This window comes from Periophthalmus magnuspinnatus, chromosome 4, assembly GCF_009829125.3.
Source record: "Periophthalmus magnuspinnatus isolate fPerMag1 chromosome 4, fPerMag1.2.pri, whole genome shotgun sequence".
NCBI classification, from domain to species: domain Eukaryota; kingdom Metazoa; phylum Chordata; class Actinopteri; order Gobiiformes; family Gobiidae; genus Periophthalmus; species Periophthalmus magnuspinnatus.
Window position 1 is genome coordinate 32874823 of NC_047129.1, and position 19655 is coordinate 32894477.

At 40.8% G+C, this 19655-nt stretch overlaps 1 protein-coding gene across 1 annotated transcript in view; it reads left to right on the top strand.

Annotated features, from left to right (window-relative positions):
• The first annotated feature begins 839 nt into the window (after nt 1–839).
• The window catches only part of rabgap1l (RAB GTPase activating protein 1-like), a 181936-nt gene continuing 163120 nt past the window's right edge, over nt 840–19655 (top strand). The window contains exons 1-4 of the mRNA XM_055221068.1: nt 840–919; nt 12791–13019; nt 14728–14875; nt 16433–16628. Coding sequence (XP_055077043.1) covers nt 12885–13019; nt 14728–14875; nt 16433–16628 — 479 coding nt within the window. The 5' untranslated portion in view covers nt 840–919; nt 12791–12884. The remainder of the gene's footprint in view (nt 920–12790; nt 13020–14727; nt 14876–16432; nt 16629–19655) is intronic.

The window sequence follows — 19655 nt, forward strand, 5'->3', positions numbered from 1 at the left end:
TTAAATGTATGGTTTAAAGATATATTTTAGTAATCCCTTGTGACTTGTAGGGTTAATTTTCTGTATTTGACCCATACTTCAATACCAAACTCTGCATATTTGGACTGGGTTCTTCTCTCCAAAGGAAAACACGCTGTTCCACCTTGTGATGTCATCATGTGGTGATACAGGAAGTGCTCCACTGTGTTTTTAAAAACTCCACACACCTTCATTTATAGAATTATTTGGATAATTTCAGACCTGGAATTGCTCATCTCGACTGAACTAAAGGTAAAAAAAAGGAGTTGTTAACTTGAAAACTACCACTTCATGACATCACAAGGTGCAACAGAGCGTTTTGAGCTTTGAAGATGTTACAGACTAATTATAAAAAGTTACTCAAACATGTGAATGAAACAAAACGCAACTCCAGGCCTGTTTTTGAGAAGGAAATAGCATTATAACACAGTCAGTTTTGTTTAACACTGTATAGGACCTTTAAATTTAATGCCATGCTGGAACATTTTAGATAAAGCAAAAACGCACACCAGACCCTCCACCAGAAAAGTTACAGAGGGGATCGTTAATTAAAAAAACAAAGCAAAAAAAAAAAAAAATCTTCAAAATAAATTTAAAAAAAAAAAGACAATTTTTTTTTAACAGGACGCCCACTCTGGCATCAAACTACATTTAAATCCACCTCTTTCTCCCGGGACAACCTCCACCCTGCGGTCTCCTGTTGACACTGAGGTATGCGTAGCCAGAGGAGATGAAACTCATCAGCACGGCGCATGCGCACTGAGCTCACACTCCCGGGGGACGGCGCGCGCAGTGATCCATCTGTCCGCACACACGATCTTCGCTGTGAACCCAGTGACAGCAGCGGCAGGAGCAGCGGCGGCTAAGCTAACACGGCACAACTCCACACCGCTCCCAAACTGTAAGCTGACAGCTCTTTCACACGCATCATTCACACTTTTAACACCATGTCTGTGCCAAATAACTACAAACATCCCGCATTTCTTTTGTAATCTTGCCGTGTAGCTCGCGATGCTAACAGGGAGGCTAGCCCGATGCTCCCAAAACCAGTGCCTCCCGACTGTTGTGGTTAGCTTAGCATTAGCTTCCCCAGCCTGGGCTTTATCTGTGCGGGGGGTTTGGGGGGCACTTCCTGTCGGTAGAGCCGGAGTTTACCTGTCACACGGGGTTGGATGTGCACCTCCCCGTCCAGAAGCGCACGTTCAGATGCTGTCTCTGCGCCAAAAGTGCTAAAATGTCCCGAATCCCTGCGCTGGAGCTGTGTAAATAAGTTGCAGCGTGCTAAGGCGAAGCACATGAGAGTCTACGTGTACATGTCAGCAGGGTTAGCACTTAGTTTGAGCAGAGTTTTCACGGGATGGTAAAGGAAAACAGCCCCAGCTAAGTGTGTGCACGCTTTGGAGGTGATGCTATTGTGTTTGTATAATGTAATGATGCTATAACACAGAGATTAGGCCCGTCCTGTATTGATTTAGTGCGATAATTGATTATGTATTAACTCCACATTACAGCTGTGCATTGCAGTTAATCCAATAAATAATCTGTGATGCTCAGTGATCATCTTGAGTCCTTTTACTGGACTAATGTCTGCAGCCAGTCCTCTATCAGTAAATCACGTGGTTTGGATCAGAGTTCAAAGTTTGGAGCAGCAAATTTGACTATTTTTTTTGTTGATCTGGTTGATTTGCATTGGATGTTCCACAGTGGCCTGTTGTGTTACATTTCACGGAGACAAGCAAAGTAAATTTCGGCTGCGTGGTAACGAATGACCACAAGACTAGAGATCGACTAGAGATGTTTTTTATTTATTTTTCTGATCGATTGTGTAGAGAAAACACTTACCGATAAGATCCGCAGATATTTTTGGGTTGATATGTAAGGCCAATTTAGATTATTATGTTGAAATGACTACAAACTCATCCACAGCCCTGTTTTACTACTACAAAGTGGATAAGACAGCAGCGTGGTCATGTTTTGTGTGTCTTCTTCATAGACTGTTTATAAAAATGGACATGGCTAACCTGCGTTTCAGATAAGAAGTGATCAAGGGTGCGCTTCTGGCTCCAATTCACTTTACATTACGTATTAACCCGCTCTACATGATCCTAGGGTTCATTTTTGAGTTTAAATTTAAGTGTTTTTTTTTTTTATTTATTTATTTTTTAGTTATTTTTTATTATTATTATTATTTTTTTTAAATTTGAGTATTTTTGTTATATTATATATATATATATTATTATGTTAATATTTTTGTTTATTTTCTTTATTTTTTCTGTTATTTTTAGTTGTTTTTTTCGTTTTTTATTTATTTTTATTTATTTTTTGGTTATTTTGTGTTTATTATTATTATTTTTTACAAACTCTGTCCTCTCTCTCTGTACCTGCTGCTGTCAGACTCGTCATTTTGGTCTTAAATGTTCGTATTAACCCTCTACATTATCCTGTGGTTCATTTTTGAGTTTACCTTTTAAGTTTTGTTTTTTTTAGTTATTTTTTATTTTTTATCATTTTTATTTATTTTTTTATTTTGAGTTTTTTTCTTTATTTTTTCTGTTATTTGTAGTTTTTTTTTCTTCATTTTTTCGTTATTTATTTGATTTTTTTTGTATTATTTTGAGTTTATTTTTTTATTTTTTTTTGACAAACTGTGTCCTCTCTCTGTACCTGCTGCTGTCAGACTCATTTTGATCTTAAATGTTCTGTATTAACCCTCTACATGATCCTGGGGTTTTTATTTCACTATTTGTGTCTGTAAATCAAGACATGAACATTAATAACAGACAAATCAGGCACCTTCTTTCCCTGAGGTCGCTCCTGCTAGCTTCAACAACAGCTTTGATCGACAGCGTTGCTAAGCCCCTGTCCACCGCCAAATCATCGTTGTTTGCGGGAAGGGGCGTTACCTTCAACAGCTTTGCTCCAGATTGGCTCTTTGGTTGCTGTGATACTCGCGGCCGGAATTCTTGACATGAAACTCGGCTCCAAATTCGCCGCTATAACCGCTCCAGCCTCGACGAGCTTCATTTGACTGGAGCTGAACGCGGCGGGTGACGTTACACTCACTTGATCCTTTTAGTGCTCAAATAAAGTTTTACGTGGATTCTTTGGGCAGCTGGTCGACCCAAAAAAAAACAACAAAAAAACAAATACATGCTGTTTAGTTGATCGATCGGTTGATGGACTCTTGGTCGACCAAAATGTGTAATCATCAACTAATCATTTTATTTAGATTATAAAGATTTCTATGGGGCAACAGTAGAAAGGAGAAATGAGCGAGTGACTGAGCTGAAGAGTTTGGTATTTATCTGTAAAAAATGTAAATTAAACTCATGACTCACAAGTTTAATCTGTCTTTATATGAGCACATTTTTTCCTTGTACTTTTTTTTTCTGTATTAATAATAGTAGTTTTAGCAAGAGCTCCCCCTGCAGGTGTAGTCTTGTGAGTGCAGTTTGGGTCAGATACATAGAGACGTAACAGCGTTTTAGTCTCCTGTTTCCCTAATGCCACAGGGAGTCGTTTATGTCCCGGCGTGAGTTCGACAGGAGGGTTTAACCATCGGTGAAGTGTGATTTCTCAGGAGAAGCGGGTTCCTTTCAGTTACTTATTAAAACTCATTTATTTGGCTCGTGACCATTTACTCCCATTTCGTTCGCCCTTTATGTCATTAAGTTCTGTCATTCAGAGACGATAATCGGATGACGTTGTAGATTTTTTGTAGGTCTTTCCTCTGCCGTACATGCTGTTATTAAATCATTAATAATCATTACTATAATCAGACTTTTTCTGCGAAATCGAATCGTGTTATAGTCGTTTCACCATTTATTCACCTGGAGTTGTATTTGCGGTGATTTACGTTTGAGTAATCTTAAATCGCATATTTTCCTGACGCCGTTTTGTTGATCTACCCCTGTTTTCACCTCCTCTGCGACACGCCTACTGTGACACGCCTACTGTGACACGCCTACTGTGACACGCCCACTGTGACACGCCCACTGTGACGTCCGCACTTCCTCCTCCAGTTTTACTTTCTTAATCGTTGATACTCGTAGAATTCTGCAGCGTCGCGTCGTCATTTCGCTACAAACAAAAATGATCTGCTGCTCTAGTGCGACGTGCGTCTGTCCGTAGGGGGCGCCGACAGCCACGCGGCTCTTTGTTGCGACGACGCGGAAGTCTACAGTTAGAAGTCGGCGCTTTTGTTTCTTTTATCAAGTCGTTTTAGATGAGTATTGTGATTTAAAATGTGCGAAAGTACAGAGACGCGAGCGCGGCACGTCTCTGTAAATATGCAGATGTACTTCACTCGTTTATTTTAACTGTAGAAAGTGAAACGCGCTTAAAACAAGAACGTTGTTAGAGCGTGACATATGACGCCGACTTGAGCGGGTGGAATCTGTGAGTCAAAGGAAGTTCACTCAGCTGAGAATGTGAGACGGTGATGTGTCAGGACGTTTATGAAGCGTTTGGTTTATTTATTTCCTCTTTTTAATGTTAATTGTCTTCTGTTTTTAATGTCTTTTTTACTGTAGCACTTTGAGATTTGTTGTTCGAATGTAAAGTGCGTTATAAATAAAATGTATTATTATTATTATTATTATTATTATTACAGAAAAGCTGCAACGTTTATTTAGCGATGAACGTGTCAGCAGTACATTTCCTGATTACTGCAAACGATTATTTATATTGTGCTATAGAAATAATCATTAGCACTAATCGCTTGTGTCTTATTATTGTCTATGTTGATACTTTGCGGCCGATGTCACCAACATTCCCCATGGGTGTGACGCTAACTGTAGGCACTGCTCTGTCTGAGGCTTTGTTAGACTTTAATCTGAGCTTTGTTTTAACTTAATCTTAACCATTTAGCTGGAACTACAACAGGTGAGATGCTTTGTGCTGTTAAACAAGTCCCTCTAGAATAACATTACAGTCACAAGCTAGCTAGCGTTAGCCGACGGGTTTTTCAGTTAGCCGCTCTCACGTTTTTGTCGAAAATCAAACTCAAAATCAAACTAAACGGGAACACGAACGCTCGGATTGTTCACACGCTCCTGAAAATGTGCCGTTTTAAATCCTTTTTGTATTTTTTTATTGAGATTTCCGTCGATTTTTAAAGTTTTTTTTCACAGCGTTTGCTAATGTGTACGTCGCGTCTCCATGGTAACCCCTGAGCGTTTCGCCGCAGACCTCCAGCGTGACGTCACCACAAACGTATCGGTTGATTTGTCACTTGCAAACGCTTCAGTTGAACTTTTCCTCGTGTTTTTGGTGAAGCTGCTGCCAACTGGGCCAACAGGAGAAGCAGGGCCGCTAATCTCAGGGCGTGTGCGTCTAATTATAAGTTACTATTAAACTTTTGTAATAAACGAGGAAGTGATGGAACGTTAAAAGCCGTATTGCGCTATTTTCTGTTCTGTTATAACGTTTCCTCATCGCAAACACACCCAGAGTTGCGTTTGGTTAAGTCACTCCCGTTTAATGCACAAACCTTGCATATTTAGGCTGAGTTCTTTTCTCTCAAACTGAAAACACTCTGTTCCACCTCGTGATGTCATCGTGTGGCGATACAGGAAGTGCTCCGCTGTGTTTTTAAACACACCTTCATTTCTAGAATCATTTGGATCATTTCAGCCCTGGATTTGCGAATACTTTATGACGACGTGAGTTTGGTCACCGCTGTATCTGACCGTTTTCAGACGGGAGTGATTGACAGGTGGATTAGCCAATCAGGAACATGGGCTATTTGTATCGGAATAAAATAAATAAATAAGAAAATATCACAGGAGGCTGAAAAACATGGCTGATTTCTGTAGAATCAATGAGCAAAGCCTAAACTCTGTTAAACTGAGGTGAGAGAAATGTGATTTTATTTGTAAATGACGGCGACCAATGAGCTCCTGCGTTTCACACGTGTCACTGAAATAAACAAATCCGATTGGACGATTGTGTTGGACCGGACTTGAGACGTGACAGAGGACGTGGAGGCGAGACTGACGTCGATCTGTATGAAAAAATGTAGAGAGATTAGTTTGGATTGTCTACTAAACTAAAAGGTGAAAGGAGCTGTTGATGTGAAAACTACCACTTGATGACATCACAAGGTGGAACAGAGCGTTTTGAGCTTTGGAGATGTGACGGACTAATAATAAAGTGCGAGTCAAACATGTGTGAATGAAACAAAACCCAACTCCAGGTCTGTTTTTGAGGTTGTAACGGGATTAGAACATGATTTAAAGCTCAGCAGAGTCACTTTTGCGTCATTTAAAACCTTTAATCTCACTGGAGTTTCCATGAGTGAAAAAAAGTAGCTCATTCTCACGACTCTCTCCCAAATTATAATGATTTCGATTATGATTCAAATAAACTGGATGCGTCAGTTAATCACAATCAAACAGAAATCACAGTTTGAGTTGATGCAGAATCGCAAGCTTAACCCTAAAGAAAAACAAAAAAACAAAACAGAAATGGAAATAATATCCTCTCTTTTTATGGTGGACTGAGTGAGTGTCAATCAAACCTGTTGCTAACGCTAACGGAGTGACCTCGGGGAAAGAAGGCGCCTGATTTGTCTGTTATTATCGTTCTTATCTTGATTTACAGACACAAAAGTGAAATAAAAACCCCAGGATCATGTAGAGGGTTAATACGAACATTTAAGACCAAAATGATGAGTCTGACAGCAGCAGGTACAGAGAGGACATAGTTTTTCCAAAAAACAAATAAATAAAAAAAAAAAAAACTCTAAATAATAAAAAACAAACAAAAAAAACCCTCAAAATAATTAAAAAAAGAAAGTAAACCAAAAAAAACTTAAAACAACAAAATAATTATAATAAAGATAACAAAAACCCAACTCAAAATAACAAAAAATAAAAATAAATAAATAATAATAATAACAAAAAAAACAAAAAAATAAAATAAATAAAAATCTCAAAATAAAAAATAAATAAATAAATTAATTAATTAATTAATAATAATAATAATAATAATAATAATAATAATAATAATAATAATAATAATAATAATAATAATAAATTAAAATAAAAAAATAAACACAAAATATCTCAAAAAATTGAACCCCAGGATCCTGTAGAGGATTAATACGAACATTTAAGACCAAAATGACGAGTCTGACAGCAGCAGGTGCAGAAAGAGAGGACACAGTTTATCAATAGAAAGTGAACTGAAGCCAGAGATGATGGAACCGGAAGCGCGCTCACGATCACTTCCTGTTTGTAACGCGGCGGCTAGCAGGGTTAGCTACGTTCCATTTATATAAACAGTCTGTGTGTAATTCAAAGTCGTTTACAATGCGCTTATGGGAATCGCAACGCAACGCCATCAAAATAATTCAATTTCCCCCCATTTCACGCGGCCCTAATCTCGTTCAGTTTTCCGTAAGCCTTCCGAGTTGTAGCGCTAATGAAAAAACACTCTCCTTTGCTCCAGATGGAACAAAGCCGGACGCTATCTCCCCGCTCTCGAGTTCTGTTAATATTTAGAGGCTTTAGAGCAGTTGTGGGTAAACCTTTTGCTGTTTACATTGCAAACCATTTACCAGCACACACAGGGCTCAAGTGCGGGTCTTTTTTTTTTCCCATGATACTTTGCTTCGTTGTTATCACATAAATATGACTGTCACATGACCCGGGCTCTCCCTTTTGTCTGTGAATGGACTCGTTATGTCAGAGGAGACTTAACGAACGTCCCTGAATGATGTCACATGTTCCGAATCTGATTAGCTCCGGTTCTTTGTCGGCGCTAATGGCGGACGGGTGTTTCTGATTAAAAGTTCAGGCCGGTGTCTGTTCGTGCGGCGAAAAGGACATATTGTGAATTAAAGCTCATGTTACGCTGTTTTATTATCTGTTATAATGTGATTTCCTCATTAAAAAACAGACCCGGAGTTGTGTTTTTTTTTGTTTTGTTTCATTCGCACATGTTTAACGCACGAACCTCGCGGATTTAAGCTTCCGAGCTCTTCTCTCAAACCGAAAAACGCCCCCGTTCCACCTTGTGATGTCATGCGGTGGTACAGGAAGTGCTCCATACTCACTTCACGATTGTTTGGTACAACAATTTTCAGTCCTGGAATTGACAAATCTCTACTGAACTAAAGGTAAAAGAAGCTTGAAAACTACCACTTGATGACATCACAAGGTGGAACAGAGCGTTTTTGAGCTTTGGAGATGTCACAGACTAATAATTAAGTGTTACTGAAACAAAACACAACTCCAGGTTTGTTTTCTGAGGAGGAAACGGCGTTAAAACACGACTTAACGCTCACAAGAGTCAGTTTTGTGCAATATCGGACCTTTTTAAAATTTGGGTTTTCGTGAATTAACGTAGCTTAAAGCAGCACTGTGTAACTTTCTGGAGATGGCACGTCACTGAGATGATTCCAATGAAATAGAAAGTTAAAAGTTTAAAACCGCACTTCGCAATACTCTTTTATGCCGTACTGTGGAATATTACAGCCAAAGGAACAACATTTCAGGAGGAGCAGCAGGAGGAGGAGGCAAAACGAACAATATTACATCAAATAAATAAAAAAATGTGAGGCATAATCTGAAACTGATCTGCCAAAGTGAAAGTATCTCGTATCTCGTCTTGTGGAAATAAATCTGTAAACAGTAAACAGATCCCTGCTCCTCCTGTTTGTGGGTGAAGGAATTTTACAAACACATTTTCACTGCAGGTTTGAGCACGTCTCAGAAAAAAAAACACAAAACTATTTTGTTAAACCTACTCTGCAAAATGGACTTTTCAGCTTTTGACCGTGTTCTGGTTGTTTTCCTCTCCGCATTTACTCACCTGAAGTTTCAGTTGGAGCGATTCATGTTTGAGTTTAAGCTTTAATCGACTATTTTTAAGACGCCGTTTTGCAAATCAACTCCCGTTTTCACCTCCGCTGTGACGTCCGCGCTTCTTTCTACAGTTTTATTTTCTTAAATCGTTGATGCTCGTAGATTCGGCAGCGTCGCGTCGTCATTTTGGTACAAATGTTAAAAAAAAAAGTGCTGCTCTAGTGCGACGTGCAGCTGTCCACAGGGGGCGCTGACAGCTACGCGGCGGTTTGTTGTGATGTTGTTTACGCCGACGTCAGCTCCCATTGGACACTGCAGTTTTCTAACGCGGAAGTCAGTGGATTTTTTTGTTTTATTAAGTCGTTTTAGATGAATATTGTGATTTAAAATGTGTAAATTATAACAGAATGATTCACAAGTGTCACAGATTATAACTATAGAGCAAACACGAACACAATAGGTCCTCTTTAAGTTCTAACTTTGAATAAACTTCTCCAAAATCTGTCGCTCTCTAAACCACACGCCTTTACTGCTGCTCAGTATAATCTGCAAACAATTTAAAGAGCCAATCAGGGACATGCATGGTCGGTCCGTGTGGAAGCGCTAAACTTGATCTGATGTGAGAGAAATGTGATTTTATTTTTGTAAATCGTAAGTGACCAATGAGCTCCTTCGTTTCATATGTCACTGAAATAAACAGATCTGATTGGACGGCTGGCTGTGTTTAGTTCTGGCTGGAGCATAGACTGTTTATATAAATGGACATAGCTAACCTGCTAGCCGCCGTGATCCAAACAGGAAGTGAGCGTGGACACACTTCCGGCTCCATCGACTCTGGCTCCAGTGCACTTTCTATTGATAAACCGTGTCCCCTCTCTGCTGTCAGACTCGTCATTTTTGTTTTTTCTGTTATTTTTAGTAGTTTTTTTCATTTTTTAGTTCTTTTTATTTATTTTTTGGTTATTTTGAGTTGTTTTTTTTTTTTTTTTGACAAACTGTCCCCTCTCTCTGTACCTGCTGCTGTCAGACTCGTCATTTTGGTCTTAAATGTTCGTCTTAACCCTCTACATGATCCTGGGGTTTTTATTTTGCTACTGCATCCGTAACTCAAGATATGAACATTAATAACAGACAAATCAGGCGCCTTCTTTCCCCGAGGTCACTCCCGCTAGCGTTAGCAACAGGTTTGATTGACAGCATTGCTAAGTGCCCACTCCCTGCTAAACCAGTGGTCCGGGCGGGAAGGGGCGTTACCTTTAACAGCCTCGCTCCGGATTGGCTCTTTGGTTGCTATGACACTCGCAGTCGGGATTCCTAATACGAAACTCTGCTCCAAATTAGCCGCTATAACTGTTAGCCTCAATTAGCTTCACTTGAGTGGAGCTGAAACGCTGTGGGCGACATCACGCTCACTTAGTCCACGTCTTTTACACAGTCTATTTGCTGGAGACACGATGGAGGGAGTCCGTCTGTAAAACCCCGAGACGCCTCACCTTTCTTTTTTTTTTTTACATAAAACACACACAGCTGAGAGCGTGACAGATACTCACACCGCGGTACATTTACATAAACCGCAAAGTGTCGTGTTAAAGAGACTGTTGTTGCGCGCACTTCCTGTTCAGGTGGCCACTTCCTGTTGTGTCTGTGCGCGTCTCCTTATCTCACCCTGATCTCATTACCATAAGAATGTCTTCAGAGCTCCAGACCAAACACTGGAGCTGAGCGACGTAATGATTTATTAAAGGGCCCGTATTACGCTATTTTCTGATCTGAGCTTTGTGAATGAAACAAAACACTACTCCAGGTCTGTTATTGAGGAGGAAACGGCATTAGAACACGACTTAATGCACAAAATTGACTCTCGTGAGCTTTATCGGACAAGTTAGAAGCCTATAAGTTTAATTAATAAAAAAAACAAACTATTAAATAAACATTTTCTTCACAAACTAGTCCAAGTGAGAGGTCTGTGCGTTTAAGGATCTTTGCTGCTCACTATAGTAATGCAGAGTGACACCTCTTTCAATTTCAGTAGATGATCTTTGACGTCTTTTGCGTCTAGTTTTTTGTTTTCTTTTTCACCTCGGCTTTATTTAAGTGATTAAACACAGCGAGGAACAGGAGTGTGACGCTGCTCCTTAAAGGTAATTATAGTGTCTCATTCATAAACAGATATTAAACAAAGGTTAAACTTACGATCTCTGCGGTTCATAAGTAGCGTTCAAATGAAGCTCGTCGAGGCTAGAGCGGTTATGGCGGCGAATCTGGAGCCAGAGGAGTCGATCCGGAGCGAGGCTGTTGAAGGTAACTCCTCTTCCCGCCCACACCACTGGTTTGGCAGGGAGCAGGCGCTTAGCAACGCTGTCAATCAAACCTGTTGCTAACGCTAACGGGGGGAAAAAGGCGCCTGATTTGTCTGCTATTAATGTTTTTTATCTTGATTTCAGAGCAGAATCAGAAGACTTTTATTGCTATTGTCAGTGAAAACAGCTCACAAACTAGGAACTTTCTTTGATTATAAAGTGCAACATAAAAACAATGAGTAAGTAGAAATAAGTGCATGCACAAAGTTAAAAAAAGATATGCTTAAAAATAAAATACTTAGAGGTAGATATATACAGAACAACAGTGCAAACATGACTTATTAAGGTGACCGGTGTTGTAAAGTGTCCAGTTTAGTGTAAATATTATAAAGTGTTTTTATGTTTTAAGTGTTCTTATGACGAGAGGTTCTGGTCCCAATGGGCTGTAGCCAGAGGGAAGTGGCTCAAATTTACGGACACAATAGCAAAATAAAAACCCCAGGATCATGTAGAGCGGGTTAATATGAACATTTAAGACCAAAATGAGCAGGTACAGACAGGAGGAGGCACAGTTTTTTGATAGAAAGTGAATTGGAGCCAGAGTCGGGAGCGCGCCCACGATCACTTTCTATTTGGAACGTAGCGGCTAGCAGGTTAGCTATGTCCGTTTATATTAGCAGTCTATGGGTCTGACTGGCTTTAGCGTCTGGTCAGAGGTCAGGTGAGAAGAAATGCTTTTTTTTTGTTTTATTTGACAATTAAAACAAGTGTCGAAGTGTGTTTTTTATAAGACTTAATCCACTTTATGAGGAGACGGGACATGTCGCACCGTGATTAGAGCTGTGTTTTATGTTTTAATCATGTGATTCTGTTCAAAGTTCATATTTAACACAAGAATCACATTTCAGAAGATGTTTATACAGAGTTAAACTACAGGGTTAGACGTTTTTATGCAGAATAAGACAGGAGAAGACAGTTGTGTTTTTTTCAACTTTTGATTCTGTTGTGATTTATCTTGCCGCCCTGGTTTATATTGTTCGTATTGTCGTAATTCTTTGTCTAAAAACACTTTATTTTGTTGTTTAATGTGTGATGTCATCATGTGGTGATACAGGAAGTGCTCCACTGTGTTTTTAAACTCCATACCCTGGAATTGCTAATCTCTACAGAACTAAAGGTAAAAGGAGTTGAAAACTACCACTTCATGACATCACAAGGTGGAACAGAGTGTGAAATATGTTTTTTTTTCATTCATTATTATGCATTTTTTGGCTGGTGCGACTTATACTCCGGAGCGACTTGTACTCCGGAGCGACTTGTACTCCGGAGCGACTTGTACTCCGGAGCGACTTGTACTCCGGAGCGACTTGTACTCCGGAGCGACTTATACTCCGGTGCGACTTATACTCCGGAGCGACTTATACTCCGGAGCGACTTATACTCCGGAGCGACTTATACTCCGGAAAACACGGTAATAATAACTCAAACGTGTGAGTGAAACAAAACAAAACTCCAGATGTGTTTTTGAAGATCATAACACGTCTTAAAACTCAAGAGTCAGTTTTGCGTAATATGGATCGTTAAAGTTTTAGATTTTTTTGCTCATAAAAATAACCAACAGTCGTGCAAAACCAAAATCTGTTACGTTTTTGTCGTTCCCAGGGTCCTTCTGAGCGGAGCTGTGGCGGGGCTGGTGACGGGGGGCAGCTGTCACCTCCGTCTCGCTGCTGCTGACCCCTAGTGGCCGGTCCCAAACATGGCGGACCGCGCGTCTCTGGGCAAAGTGAGCGGCTCCACTGAATCTGTCGCCACGGTGACCAGCGAAGAGTTCGTCCTGGTCCAGTCAAACGCCGGGTCTCCGCAGAGTTCAGAGGGCAGACCCAGACTCAAGGTAAAAGTGTGAAGGATATTGATACGATGATGTCAACATTTTCACGTTTTTAAGAACCACTGCCTGCTCAAACTTAAAGCTTGTCACCATGGAAACGGAGAGTTAAACCCATACTTTTGATTATTCTGCATGGAGATAGATAAGTTTAATGCCATACTGTGGAAGATTATAGTCAAAGGAAGAACATTTCTATGGAAACAAGCAGCAGGGGGCGCTCCTCAAGGCCACAGTGAGGCGCATGTTTTTCTTTCAATGCAGTAAATGTAATTAAAATGAAAAAAAACAACTTTATTATTAGTCTAAGGTACATACTGTGGTTTTAATATGAAATACTCCTGGTTTAGTCCTGGTTCAGTCCTGGTTTAGAACTAAACCAGGACTGAACCAGGACTGAACCAGGACTGAACCAGGACTAAACCAGGACTAAACCAGGACTAAACCAGGACTAAACCAGGACTAAACCAGGACTAAACCAGGACTAAACCAGGACTAAACCAGGACTAAACCAGGACTAAACCAGGACTAAACCAGGACTAAACCAGGACTAAACCTGTTGAATCAGTGTTCGTTTTGTTCAGTTTAAACCTGAACATTCTTCCTGAAGATGTGACTCAGACCTCGACTTTGACAAAGTTTAAATCCAGACTCAGTTCTGTTTATCTGCTGTGACTGAAAGGGTTTTATTCTGCACTTTTCTCCTTTAATGTTCACTTTATGATGGTTATTTGTGATTATTTATGTTTTGATTTGTTGTTAGTTCTTATTCTATAAAACACTTTAAATTACTTTGTGTACCAAATGTGCTTTACAAATAAACTTGCCCTGCCTAAGTAAAATATAAAAAATACATTTGTTGATTGACAGAGTCCTCAGGGTCACTGCTGTTTGGCCCAGTCAACTCTGTCTCTGTAAAGTAAATTAATGAAGTTTACTCTGTGCAGGTTTTATTATAATTATAATGTGGAACTTGACATTTTGGGTGTGACGCTTTTATAAAAACATATCAAAATGATTTACAAAATAAATCGGCTCTTCTCGCTTTTAAGAAACCTTATAATTATAGTTTTAACGTTTTAAATTTAAGACATTTTCACCTGCTCTGTAGAGTGACCTCTCCTGCCCCCTGCTGGACATTCAGTACAAATAAGTCACTCAGTACGTCTCTAGTTCTACTTTAATACTTATGTAACTGTCCCATCTTTAAGAAGTATTTTTCTCAGGAAACACGTCAGTCACACCACAGGACAACTGTTTTTCAGAAAAGTTTGGAAAAATTTTAATTATTAATATCGACTTTTAGCTTAAACTCTCGACCCCAGAGCGCCCCCTGGTTTTTGTGTAACTCTTTAGAAATGTGATTTTTCATGTCACGCTGCAGGAAACTCTTTGGATTACAGCATTAAACTGCTCGTGTCTTTTGTAGTTTTAAAGTGGAGTTAAAGGTGTAGTAAACGTGTGTGGACATGCTTCTGTTTAGACCAACACCTTTATGAAGACTCCACCCAGAGTTATTTAAATAAAGTCTAACGGTCGCAGTGTTTTTGTTGAAATACCAACAAAAATGAAACGCAACTTCATTCGAAAACACAGATTTGCGCAGAGTTCAGCTGAAGAAAAAGATGATTTACAAACTCCTTTAAAGAGATAACGCCGTAAAAATGACATTAAGTCCCCAGTTATGGTAGTGTTTACTGTCCGTGTGTTTCAGATGTCCTGTAACGGGGACGAGCAGCTGGAGAAGGCTCTGGAGGAGGTGCTGGACGACGACGACGAAGACGAAGAGGAGAAGAGCAGCACCGAGAAGATGGAGAAACACGAGGAACCAAAGATCCAGACCCCGAGAGCCTCCGCTGCAGGTACACGCTCACGAAACTGCAGTACAATCGCTGCAGTTTAAACCAGAGACTGCCTAAAGACGTGGACCCTTAACGGTGCCGTCGGCTTTTAATGCCACACTGCGGAACATTCGATCCAAACTGGTAAACTGCAAAGATTTCAGTTTTAGTTCTTACGTTTATTTCCTTTGGGCTGTTAACTGAATCATCACAGACCTTTTGGGAAGTGACTTTTTTTTGTTTCCATGGAAATGTCTGACATATCATACTACTACTACAACTACTACTACTACTACTACTAGTCCTCCCACGTACTGCTCTGTTTGACTCAGCGTTCTAAAAGGGGAAGTTTCACAGGAGGAGAAGTACTACGCCTTTCACTGACCTGTGTTGCGCTCTCAGCTTTTCAAAATAAAAGCACATATTTGTAACAGGTTTATTTCTGTGTATTTGGGAGAAAGTTTGGGAGTTTGAGTAGGCGCCATTATCAAAACGCAAAGAAACGCCTCTGGGATTAAGAAAATATCCTGTAGTAGTTGTAGTAGTTGTAGTAGTTGTAGTTAGTTAGTAGTAGAAGACAAAACTGCAAACCTTTTTAGTTTTTAAACACATTTTACTCTGAACTGAAGCCACATTTAAACATGAATCACAAATCTAACACAATTCTTCAAAAAAAATCTTAGATTTTTTTCCAAACTAAGTAAGACACAGAGCTTCAGTGTTTTGTGGCTTCAGTTTTTCGTCACTTCGGCGTTTCGTTGCTTCAGCGTTTCGTCGCTTCAGCATTTCGTCGCTTTAGTGTTTCGTCGCTTCAGTTTTTCGTCGCTTCAGTTTTTTGTCGCTTCAGTTTTTCGCCGCTTCAGTGTTTCGCCACTTCAGTTTTTCGTCGCTTCAGTTTTTCGTCGCTTCAGTTTTTCGTCGCTTCAGTTTTTCGTCGCTTCAGTTTTTCGTCGCTTCAGTTTTTCGCCGCTTCGCCGTTTCGTCGCTTCAGCGTTTCTTGTGCAGTTCTGTCATATCTGTGTTGGTGCTGACTGGACACAGGGAAGTGCACTCAGCAGCTCAGCGGTGGAAGTGCCCGGGTCGTGCTCATTGTTGTACTTCCTGAGGTCAAAGGTCACATCCTCTGTGTGTTTCACTTCCTGTAGTTTGGGTAATGAAGCATAATAGAGTCGACTTAAGCATTTTTATATGAATCTGACATCTTAAACTTCACATATAAATATATCTGTCAGTTCTAAATATATTTCTTCTCATCAGAGCAGTCGGTTGAATAAATGTGTTACTTTGGACAAGTTTTAGACTTTGATTCAACATGTGGATCTGTTTTTAATAATGTTTGTAGAAACCCTCAGTCGTCCAGGTCCATAATAAACAAAAAAAATCAAATCTATAACTGGACAGAAAGTTGTTCGAGTGAAGACGTTTCGCTGCTCGTCCAAAAACTGAAGCACAGAAGTGAAGACGAGGCTTGGACGAGCAGCTTCACTCGAACAACTTTTTGACGACTGACAGATTTGAATTTTGACTGTTCATAATAAGATTTAAAATATTTGGTCTAACGTGTGTTTTCTTCCACAGACCCGTCCCCCGTCCCCCCCGTCCCAGAGGAGAGCAGTGTTCAGTTTAATAAGCTGCTGTATTTGGGCTGCACGTGGGTCAAAGCTCCACGTAACGAGGCCGAGGCGCAGAGAGCCATGGCCACGCTCAGAGCGGAGAGCGCCGTCCCCATCCCCATCACGCTACACGTGCCCTGTGGACCCGACGGATCAGTCAGGTATGGGGACGGGGACGGGGACGGGTCAGGTACGGGACAGGGACGGGCTCGGGTCAAGGTTGAACCATGACAGTGGGAGGGAGAAAGAGGAGGAGAGGAGACGAGACGGAGGGAGACGGAGGGAGACGGAGAGGGAGACGGAGAGGGAGAGGGAGGCGGAGAGGGGAGACGGAGACGGACGGAGACGGACGGAGACGGACGGAGACGGACGGAGACTGAGGGAGACGGAGGGGAGAGACGCAGGAGAGACGGAGGGGAGACGGAGGGGAGACGGAGAGGGAGACGGAGAGGAGAGACGGAGGGAGACGGAGGGAGACGGAGGGAGACGGAGGGAGACGGAGGAGAGACAAGAAGGAGAGACAAGAAGGAGAGACAAGAAGGAGAGACAAGAAGGAGAGACAAGAAGGAGAGACAAGAAGGAGAGACAAGAAGGAGAGACAAGAAGGAGAGACAAGAAGGAGAGACAAGAAGGAGAGACAAGAAGGAGAGACAAGAAGGAGAGACAAGAAGGAGAGACAAGAAGGAGAGACAAGAAGGAGAGACAAGAAGGAGACCAAAGGAGAGACAGAGGGAGACAGAAGTGACAGAGGGGAGACAGTGGAAGAGAGAGTGAGGTGTGGGAGAGAGGAGGGGGGGTGAGGGATGAGGGACGGACACAGAGAGAGGGAGACAGAGGGAGAGGACGAGAGAGACACAGACAGAGGGACAGAGGGACAGCCTGATCCAAGAGGGAAGGAGCGAGAAGGAAAAACAGATTGAACACTTTTGAGGACAGGTTCATTTCTGTGAATGTGACTTTTTTAGTATCGACACAACAACAAACTGAACACGTCTGAACCGTCCACACAAACTCTTTGACTTTTGAAAGGAGTTTCTTTAAGATAGTTGTAGAGAGACTAAAAATAAAGAGTCAAACATGTGTGAATGAAACAAAACACAACCCCAGGTCTGTTTTTGACGAGGAAACATCTTAATAACGCAGTTTAACGCTCAGAAGAGTCCGTTTTGTTTCATATTGGAGCTTTAATTTAGAGTGTGGGAGGAAGGGAGGGGCTCGGAAACTGTGAGTGAGACGTGAACCGGGGCCAGACGCTTTTTTCACTCAGATACATGGGAAAAATGGGGCACGGGGCTCGTCTCACGTTGTGTCTCGCGTCTCACGTTTTAGCTGTACAGAAATGACAGTTGAAGTTTATGAAGGAAGTGGATCTTTTGTGTGAAAACTGTAGCGTCACTGTGGTTTGATCAGTTTGTGAAAGGATCATTTGAAGGTTTCATAAACACTAGACTTTATATTTTGAGTTAGTTAGTTACTTTACTGTCCCCGAGGCAAGTAAACGACATTATAAAAGTGCATAATAATAATAATCGGAGTTTCGTGGTGTATAGATTGTTCAGGTTAATAACGGCTGTGGGTATGAAACTATTTTTGAAACGTGCTTTATTATCTGATTATTTATTATTTATTATTATCTGAGAGTCCTGCGTCGTCGACCTGAAGGCGGTAGAGTAAAGTAACGGTGCAGTGGATGAGTGTGGTCCTGTGTTATTGTCTGTGCTGTACGAGTAACATCAGCAAAATGGCCGCCATCAAGGGCCAGGTGTGACTGTGCGGCAGAGTAAATGTCACTAAATGTAAACAAATGTCATGTAAAATAAATGTAACTACTTTTAAACTTGTTAAATAACTGTTTCTGTATTTATTACTTATTCAGTTTGCAAATATCACGTGTATTTCCTGATAAACTGACTTTTTTAGCCTTTTAATTATTGGACAATTTGTCGTTTTTCTCGCAGACTCACTTTTTCATACTTAGCTCCGTGTTCGGTGTCAAAACGTCGACGTAGATTGTACCGACCGCGCCTCATAACACAAAAAAACACACAGATTTTCTCCGTAAAGCACAAACTTGTATTCACCTTTAGCGTCTTTCTCGAAACTTCCTTCCATGCCGACAATTTTCCTCTTCCCGAACAATTTGGGATGATTATTTGCAAATATTTGTCAGTGTCACTTGTTGGGTAAATCTCATTAGTTTCTTGTCAGCGCAAACAATAAAGCAGCACAGACTTATTTTAAAATGACAGTCAAGCCTTAATTTACCTTCTCGCGGGCCACATAAAATGACGTGGCGGGCCGCATTATGCCCCCGGGCCTTGAGTTTGACACATGTGCTTTAGAGTTTAGAGGGAGACCAATGATTTTTGCTGCTAGGTGGGATATTTTTGTGAAAGAATTAGGGTTTTTAACTGTGAGCGTGGTAAGAAAACACAGTGGACAGTACAGGAGGACAGGTTGGACGATGCTGGTGGACAGAATGTGGTGAAACGTGGAGTCCTTTTAACGTACAGATAACAGAAAGTCTTTGATTTCATCTTTTTGAAACGCCCAGAGTGTGGAAGTCAAAAGTCAGTTTATGATCAATTGCGAGTCCAGGATATTTGAAATGGTCAACAGTGTCTTTTGTGATATTGTCCATGATGGTGGGGTCAAATATTCCACGGCCAAAGGTCATTTCTTGTGTTTTCTCGAGACTGAAAACTGAATATTTTCCCTTTTTTCCCTGTTCTGAGTTATCGTTTTTGTCCACTACATCCGTGCTAATTGCATGTTCGTGTATTTAAGGCAGATGTGTTGTGTTTGTGTCTATAATCTGAACATTTTAAATCACAATTTCATTATTATTCTTTTGAAACGTCAAGTCTGAAACGGTGCGTCATCACAACAAAGCGCTGAATGCGGTCGGCGCCCCCTACGGACAGCTGCGCGTCACACTAAAAATAAAGAATAAAAATAAAAAATAAAGCTGAAGAATGAAGTGCGGCGGAGGTGAAAACAGGAGTTGATCAGCAAAATGGCATCTTGAAAATAGTCGATTAAAGATTAAACTCCAACACGAATCACTCTAAATGTAAGTTCAGAGGCTCAATGAGAATAAACGACTAGAACGTGGTTAAAAACTCTAAAAAGTCCATTTCACAGAATAGATCCGCTTTAACTATAATATCATCTTCAACCTAAACGAG